General features: G+C 42.8%; 1 protein-coding gene across 1 annotated transcript in view; it reads right to left on the bottom strand.

The window, feature by feature from the left end:
* Positions 1–524: 524 nt before the first annotated feature.
* LOC122934754 (gastrula zinc finger protein XlCGF26.1-like) overlaps positions 525–8929 on the bottom strand; it is a 50506-nt gene continuing 42101 nt past the window's right edge. Inside the window, exon 5 of the mRNA XM_044290439.1 lies at positions 525–5336. Coding sequence (XP_044146374.1) covers positions 3598–5336 — 1739 coding nt within the window. The 3' untranslated portion in view covers positions 525–3597. The remainder of the gene's footprint in view (positions 5337–8929) is intronic.

The raw sequence follows: 8929 nt of genomic DNA, 5'->3' as shown, positions 1-8929 counted from the left end.
CAAATGCTTGAAATAACTTCTTTATTAACTTTAACCTTTCTTCATATATAACACTGCCGCCTCCGCAGCAGATAGTCCATGTACATAAGACGTGTTGAATAAAGATTCACAAAATGGCGGCATGCACAATATGGTGGTTTAACTGTTCAATCTTGTCATTCAACATCAAATGGTGGATGTATTTCTCTTTTCAGGATCTGTACTGTCACTTTAAGTTATTTAAGCACTTTATGATCTCTCTGAGAGGTATATCTGAGATTTGACTTATAGTTCTACTTGCTCAAATTGGTTTGCAGTTTACTCTATACATTTGCTTTGAGCAGCTTGCAGATTGCAATTTGTATGGCTCAGTATGATATGGTATGAGCAGTTTGTATGATTAGATGATTTGCTTTGATTAGGTGGAACTGTAAGTAAACACATAATTAGTTCAGTATACAGTTCTAAGTACTACATTAACAAAAGGAACATTATATAACTGTTCTAAATACCTATTTTGGCCTATTTGCTTCCATAAAACTGAACTCTGACTGGAACTGTGTGTCTGTTTAGCTCCTCTCTCTGGTGAATAATGATTTCCAGCTAGGGGATTTCCCACACAGACTATGTGTGAGGCTGGCTATGAGTGTCCAAGACTCCTAGGCAGTGTGAGGCTGGCTGTGATTGGTCCAGACCCCTGCTCAATAACAACAGTTTAACTCTATGCTTTCTGTTGTGTCTACTGTGTCAGTGAGCTTACCTTACATCTATATAATGAATATTAAAAGGCATATTATCTTTTCTGCTTTTATGAACACAATATATATAACGGTTACATGACATCCAAAACATGAAGTCACAGTAAATAACTCTGATTTTGTCTTTAACATATAAACATGTAAAGTGTATCACATTATTAGCAGGTCTATCTGTATGAAAAAATAAGCTGTATTAGCAACCTAGGAAAGGTCTTAGCTGGCCAGCTACACCACAGACAGTTGATAATACAATTTGACCAAGTTCTTGGGACAAGGGCTTATGTGCTCAGGTCTCCAGATGGACAGCTGTCCCACCCCTGGCTCTGTAAGCATAGATGTTCTGGATTAGAGTTCTAGTGAAATTCTGCACTGTGATTCATCCTGCCTTTTTAACTGCTTGACCCCTGTACAGCCTTCTCATCCTCCAGCTACACCACAAAACCTTCTTGGTCTGCCAGAAGCATATTATGGTTGAGCTAATAATTTGTACAAGAATGAAGCCGAATCACTGCCACCATATCGTCCTTACCACTGTGCAATAGAATTGATTCCTGGGTCCACACCTCCTCCAGTCCTTCTATATCTTTTTTCTTCCTTAGAGACTTAACCTATGGCAGACTGTATTAATGAAAATCTGCACAGAGGTTTTTGTTTGTAAAAAAAAAGAAAGATGGTTCTCATCAACCCTGCACTGATAGACAGGGATTAAAAAAAATTACAGTCAGGAATAGATACCCACTACGAGATCCCAAAACTGTTTGATAGTCTATGTGCAGCTAAAATCTTCACAAAGCAGATTACTGCAGTACTGCAGGGACTGTTGAAATAACTGCCAAGCGAGTGGAAACATCATATAGGAATAAGTGGATCTGTATTTTTCCTGTGATAGTTGGAAGAGTTCTGGTAGTCCTATCTGGAGTGGCTCAGTGGGCTGCATGGCCTGAGATTACTGTAACAGTGTGGACACACTGTGCCAACTAACAGATTTGGCTTTGGGTTAAACCTAAGGGCATTTGTCCTGCTTGTACCCTGGTATTTACTGTTTAACCCCTATATAGAGATCTTGACTCTGCTGCAGGGAACCAACATGGTTGCTTCCTCCTGGAGTACTCCCAATGTATGTGGCAGCTGACTGATGGAGATAAGAGACACTAGTGCAAAGCACTGAAGAGTCAGGCAGTATGCCTCATCAGGGGACGGGCTAAGGGCAGGACAGGCAGCATACTAGTGTATACGAGAAAGCAATCCAAGGTTAGGGCAGGCAGCGAAGAATCAGAGTTGAGAAACAGGCAGGATTAATACACGGGTCTCAGACAGAAAAAGCATACCTTCTGTTTTTTGCCAGGTCCACACTGTCTAAAACTGTCCCTGTGTACCTGTCTTGGGCATTTTGTCCAGAGAAGTTCAAATCCTTGCAAACAGGTTAAAGAATAAATACCAGATATTTACTTATATTTCACACTCTGTTTTAACCAGTGCTAATTGGATTGCAGCTGGGAGGGCCCACTGCTAGCATTAGCTAAAGCTTTTCTGACCACCTACTACAGTTTCATGGGACATATATCGCTACTGATCTTTACCTAGACCCGCTCTTACAGATGCAAAATTGCAAAACAAATGTCTCTAAAATGTTTGGGATTTACCCTGTGTTGTCAAGTACGAAGATAAACTGCAGGTCCTTAGCATCTCTATGGACCTTTATTTCTATGGACATATTTAGTTGGTCAGTTTTCTAATATATTTGATGTTTCACACAATTACTACCATAATTTCACCACAGTTATATGGATATTTATTTTTGATATTTTCTTTAAGAAACCTGACAACAAAATATACATTACATTTAATAACTAGAAGAAATATAGTGAAACTGTCAGGCAACCAGACGCAGTCTTGCCAAAAGTATGTCACCACGCAGACTTGTCTCTCATTCTCCCAGGGGGTCTCTGGCCCTCCGGCGGGGCATCCCTCACCCCTTGCGGAGAGCAGAGCTAGTAAAGGTTTGCGCTTTATGCACGCACGTCACTCTGTGAGATTCATTCTGGATCGTGGTGCTGCTGGGAGACAAAACGCCATCATTCCCAGCGCTGACGCTGGTCAGGGGTCCCAGGATGCAAGAGCCTCTAGCGTCAGCTGTTGCCATGGAAACTCTGTTTTTATGTCTCCTAACTTAGACATGTGATGGGAGGTTCCTTCCTCTGCACACTCTCAGGACCCACCTATGCTTCCCTGGGCTGAGGGTGGCGATTGCGTGTGATCTCAGCAGTGTCAGGTGATCTGTGGAGGAAAATTTAAACCTGCCCCCCCCATTCACTGCTGGTTATTCAGTTGCTTCCCTGGCTCTGTATCTTAAGTATCTGGTGAGTGGTTTCTTTGGTTATTGTCTCTGGCTTCGGTTTTGGTTGTCTTCTGGTTCTTTTGCCCTGGCTTACGTTTACTGACCATTCACGTGTTTCCCTATTCACCAGTGCATAGTGTCATGGTGTGCCCAGCTGCCCTGCTATTTGACAACTGGAAAGGGCTCTGCCAAAGTCCCCCTTCCTGCTGGAGGTGGGTGAAGAGTACCCTGGCCCTCAAGGGTGTTCAGAGTGTGATGGCTTGCGCAAAGTATGTCTGGTATGCCGTGTTTGCTGGCTGTCATTTTGGCTTTATCATTTCATTAGCATTACAGGAACAATATGGAATGATCGCTCTTAATATCCTCTCATATTCAAGTGAATGAGACTAATCTGCAATACCAAGCACATGCGTTCTCCAATGGAAAGCATTGTGCTTTGTAAGCTGCAAGGAGGCCTCCTCAAACAACTGATTGTTGGGGTTCTCGAGTGTCGAAACCCCCCCCCAATCTGATATTGATGAGCTATCTTGAAGACAGGTCAGACTTCTCCCCTGTGTGAGCTCTCTGATGCCGAGTTAAACTTGATTCAAGAATAAAACATATCCCACATTCTGAACATGAAAAGGACTTCTGTTCTAAGTGGATTCCTAGATGTCTCACAAGACTAACTTTCTGACTAAAACATTTTCCACATTCTGAACATGAAAATGGCTTCTTCCGTAAGTGGATTTTTAGATGTTTCACAAGATTTGATTTCCGAACAAAACATTTATCACATTCAGGACATGAAAATGGCTTCTCCCCTAAGTGGATTTTTAGATGTTTCACAAGATTTCCTTTCTGACCAAAACATTTACCACATTCAGGACATGAAAATGGCTTCTTCCCTGTGTGAGTTATTTGATGCTGAATAAAACTTGATTGATGGGCAAAACATTTTCCACATTCTGAACATAAAAATGGCTTCTCCCTTGTGTGAGTTCTCTGATGTCCAACAAGATGTGATCTGAGACCAAAACATTTACCACATTCAGGACATGAAAATGGCTTCTCCCCTGTACAAATTCTTAAATGTTCCATAAGAGCAGATTTATGACTAAAACATTTCTGACATTCTGAACATGAATATGGCTTCTTCCCTGTGTGAGTTCTCTGATGTCCAACAAGTTGTGATTTCAGACTAAAACATTTCCCACATTCTGAACATGAAAATGTCTTCTCTCGTAAGTGGATTCTTAGATGTTTCACAAGATCGGATTTCTCACTAAAACATTTTCCACATTCGGAGCATAAAAATGGCTTCTCTCCTGTGTGAATTCTTTGATGTGCTACAAGCATTGCTTTCATACGAAAACACTTCCCACATTCAGGACACAGAAACGGCTTCTCTCCTGTGTGAATTGTCTGATGGTTAACAAGACTTGATTTACAAGTAAAACACTTTCCACATTCAATACAGGAGAATGGCTTCTCACCAGAGTGAGTTCTCAGATGCTGAATAAAATATGATTGACGGGTAAAACATTTTCTACATTCTGAACATGAAAATGGCTTCTCACCTGTGTGAGTTTTCTGATGTCTCAGAAGAACAGATTTATGAGTAAAACATTTCTGACATTCTGAACATGAAAATGGCTTCTCCCCTAAGTGGATTTTTAGATGTTTCACAAGATTTGATTTCTGACTAAAACATTTACCACATTCAGAACATGAAAATGGCTTCTCCCCTGTATGAATTCTTAAATGTGCCGCAAGACCAGATTTCTGACCAAAACATTTCTGACATTCTGAACAAGAAAATGGCTTCACTCTTGTGTGAGTTCTCTGATGTTTCTTTCGAGAGCATTTCAACATAAAACTTTTCCCACATTCTGAACATGAATACGGCTTCTCCCCTGTGTGAGTTCTCAGATGTCCAACTAGAATACATTTCCTGGTAAAAGATTTTCCACATTCAGAGCATGAAAATGACTTTTTATCTCTGCAATTTCTCTCATGTAAAGAAAGATTAGATTTCTTCTTAAAAGGTGTCCCATTTGAAAATATTTTTCCACACTTGTGTTTAGTTCTTGTTTTGCCAGTCAGTGATTGATTAGATGAAGGTTTCTTGTGACCAGCGGTATCATTGGATATATCTCCGCTATGAAGGACTGAGGGTACATTAGGGCTTATTGAATTAGCTTGTGTGGTATTGCTATCTTCTGCTTTATTATAGGAAGATAAATGAAGATTCTTATGGTATACTCTCATCCCATTTTTACCTAGAAAATTAAACAAAAGTGAATTTTTTTCCCAAAGCTAATTTTTTTCTCAAGCTTTTTTAAAACAATAGAAAGCCAGAAAACATTAAATAAATAAGACATGTAAGATAACAGTATAGTGTACAGTTTCAGTAAAGGTAGATTTAAAGGAGCCGATAATAGTCTTGATTATAAGGAATGAGAGTTCCTGCAAGTAAGGTTGAGTGAACCTTACCGAACTTTAGATCTTTTGGACCCCGGACCTGAACCCGAACTTTTCAGTAAAAGTTTGGGTTTGGGTTAGGTGTTAGACTATTTTATGGCGCTTTTTGAAAGACTGCAGAGCAGCCAATCAACAAGCGTTTGACTCGTGTGCCCTTAGAAGCCATCACAGCCATGCCTACTAATGGCATGGCTGTGATTGGCCAGTGCATCATGTGACCCAGCCTCTATATAAGCTGGAGTCACGTAGTGCTGCTTGTCACTCTGCTGTTACTAGTGTAGGAAGAGGATGCTGCTGATGTGAGGGAGTGAATAGGAAAGAATCTTTAATCAGAAGTGCTCGTTAACTCAGCAATATACCTAGATTTAGTTTTGTAGGTTCAATGCACAATCTTTTTACCCTGCCCTGAGCCCAGTGACACAGAAAAAGAACTTTTATCCATCTGTTAGTTAGGTGGGCAGCGGTGGCCATTTTATGCAAACTCAGTGCACCAGCACAGCATATGTGCTTTTGTAACATTCAAATCCCAGCTTGAAATACTGCATAATCTGGGTTTTAAAAAAACACTCATTTTTGGCAATATACTACATCTGGTACCTTTGCTGCATTTGTCAGTGTGAAATAGAAGCTTACAATAATTCAACAATTTTCTGGGCTTAAAAAAAAAAAATGAAATTTATTTTATTTTTTTGCAAGACCCTACATCTGGTGCCTTTGCAGCATTTGTCAGTGTGAAAGACAAGCTTGAAATTCTTCAATAATTTTCTGGGTTTAAAAAAAAACACCCATTTTGGGCAAAAAACTAAATTTGCAGCCTTTTCTGCATCTGTCATTGTGAGATACACGCGTTAGATACTGGTGTTCTAATTTGTAATAAAAAAAACACCCATTTTGGGCAAAATATTTAAAGGGTTTCTACCACTTGCATATGACATATTTGGTGTTCAGACACTAGCGATCCGCTAGTGTCTGATGTACCATACAAGCTAATTATTACATTAATCCGTTCGGCCGTTTTGTCAAAAAAAAGCACTTATATATTTATGCAAATGAGCCTCTAGGTGCTATGCGGGCGTTTTTCCAGCACCTAGAGGCTCCGTCTACCTTGCAGTTTGCCGCCCAGCGCCTCGCTCCAGCACGCCCATCTTCAACTCTATTCGATCCTCCCCCCTGCTTCAGCCTTCCGAAATCTCGCGCCTGCGCCGTTCGTCGTGGCATTCGGCGCAGGCGCAGTCAATGTCTGACCGCTCCCTGCTCAGACATTTCCACTGCGCCTGCGCCGATGTCATCGCCCGCATAGCACCTAGAGGCTCATTTGCATAAATATATAAGTGCTTTTTTTGACAAAACGGCCGAACGGATTAATGTAATAATTAGCTTGTATGGTACATCAGACACTAGCGGATCGCTAGTGTCTGAACACCAAATATGTCATATGCAAGTGGTAGAAACCCTTTAATTTTGCAGCCTTTGCTGCATCTGTCAGTGTGAGATACAAGCTTTAAATACTGCAATAATATTCAGGGTTTAAAAAAGAAACACCAACTTTTGGCAATACCCTACATTTGGGGCCTATACTGCATTTGTAAATGTGACATACAAGCTAGAAATACTGCAATAATATTCTGGGTTTAAAAAAACACCCATTTTGGGCAAAAAAAAAAATTTGCAGCCTTTGCTGCATCTGTTAGTGTGAGATACATGAGTTAGATACTGCTGTTCCATTCTGTTATTAAAAAAACACCCATTTTGGGCCAAATACTAAATTTGCGGCCTATGCTGCATCTGTCAGTGTGAGATACAAGCTTTAAATACTGCAATAATATTCTGGGTTTCAAAAAACACCCATTTTGGGCAAGATCCTAAATTTGAGAAATATGAGGAGAGCGTCAAATAAGGGACGTGGCCCCGGTCGTGGTGCTGCTGGTGGAGCTCCTGTTGCAGGGAGAGGACGTGGTCGATCTGTGCCAGCTACAAACGCACAAGTGAAACACCTTCCCCAGGTGCGAGTAGGCGACAGAACCTTCAGCAGTATTTGGTCGGGCCTAATGCGGCTCTACGAATGGTGAGGCCAGAACAAGTACAGGCGATAGTAGATTGGGTTGCTGACAGTGCCACCAGTTCCTTTACATTGTCTCCCACCCAGTCTCCTGCTGAAATATCAGAGTTGGCACCTGAAGCCGACATCCATCAGTCTTTTACCTCACCCCCTTGCAAATCAGCCAAGCAGTCTGAGCCCCAAGTCATGCAGCAGTCTCTCCTGCTTTTTGATAACTCCGCTAGCAGGGTTTCCCAGGGCCACCCACCTAGCCCTGCCCCAGAAGTGGAAGAGATTGAGTACCCCGATACCCAACCACTTATGTTTCAAGATGAGTACATGGGAGGACCACCGCAGCACGTCTTGGATGATGACGAAACACAGGTGCCAACCGCTGTGGCTTTCTGCAGTGTGCAGACTGACAGGGAGGTCAGGGGTGAAGACTGGGTGGAAGATGATGTGGAGGACGATGAGGTTCTCGACCCTACATGGAATCAAGGTCATGCGAGTGACCTGTGTAGTTCGGAGGAAGAGGCGGTGGTCGCACAGAGCCACCAGCACAGCAGAAGAGGAAGCAGGGTGCAAAATAGGATCGACCGTCCCCTAGACAGTACGCCTGCTACTGCCCACTGCAGCAAGTAACGGAGCACACCAAAGCCAGCTCCAAGGTGTTCCCTGGTGTGGCAGTTCCTCAGACAATGTGCTGACGACAAGACACGAGAGGTTTGCACACTGTGCAATCAGAGCCTGAAGCGAGGCATAAACGTTCTCAACCTGAGCACAACCTGCATGACCAGGCATCTAAGTGCAAAGCACGAGCTGCAGTGGAGTAGACACCTCAAAAACCAAGAAAGGTCTCTGGCTCCTCCTGCTTCCTCTTCTGCTGCAGTCTCGGCCTTTTCAGCCACCTCTGGAGTGACAGTGCCACTTGCCACCCCGCAAACAGAGGATCTGCCAGCAACAACACTACCTGGGTCACCAAATCTCTCCATCTCCCAAACACTGGAGCGGAAGAGGAAGTACCCCCCTACCCACCCGCGATCCCTGGCCCCGAATGCCAGCATTTCAAAATTACTGGCATTTGAAATGCTGTCATTCCGTCTGGTGGAGACGGAGAGTTTTAAAAGCCTTATGGCGGTGGCTGTCCCACAGTACGTCGTGCCCAGCCGCCACTACTTTTCCAGGTGAGCCATCCCTTCCCTACACAACCAAGTAGGGGACAAAATCAGGTGTGAACTGCGCAACGGCATCTGTGGCAAGGTCCACCGAACTACGGATACGTGGACCAGTAAGCATGGTCAGGGACGTTATATCTCTCTAACAGCACACTGGGTAAATGCAGTGGCGGCTGGG

This window comes from Bufo gargarizans, chromosome 4 (genome assembly GCF_014858855.1).
Source record: "Bufo gargarizans isolate SCDJY-AF-19 chromosome 4, ASM1485885v1, whole genome shotgun sequence".
NCBI classification, from domain to species: domain Eukaryota; kingdom Metazoa; phylum Chordata; class Amphibia; order Anura; family Bufonidae; genus Bufo; species Bufo gargarizans.
The sequence above is the reverse complement of the archived record's forward strand: the minus strand, read 5'-3'. Positions and strand labels throughout refer to the sequence as shown.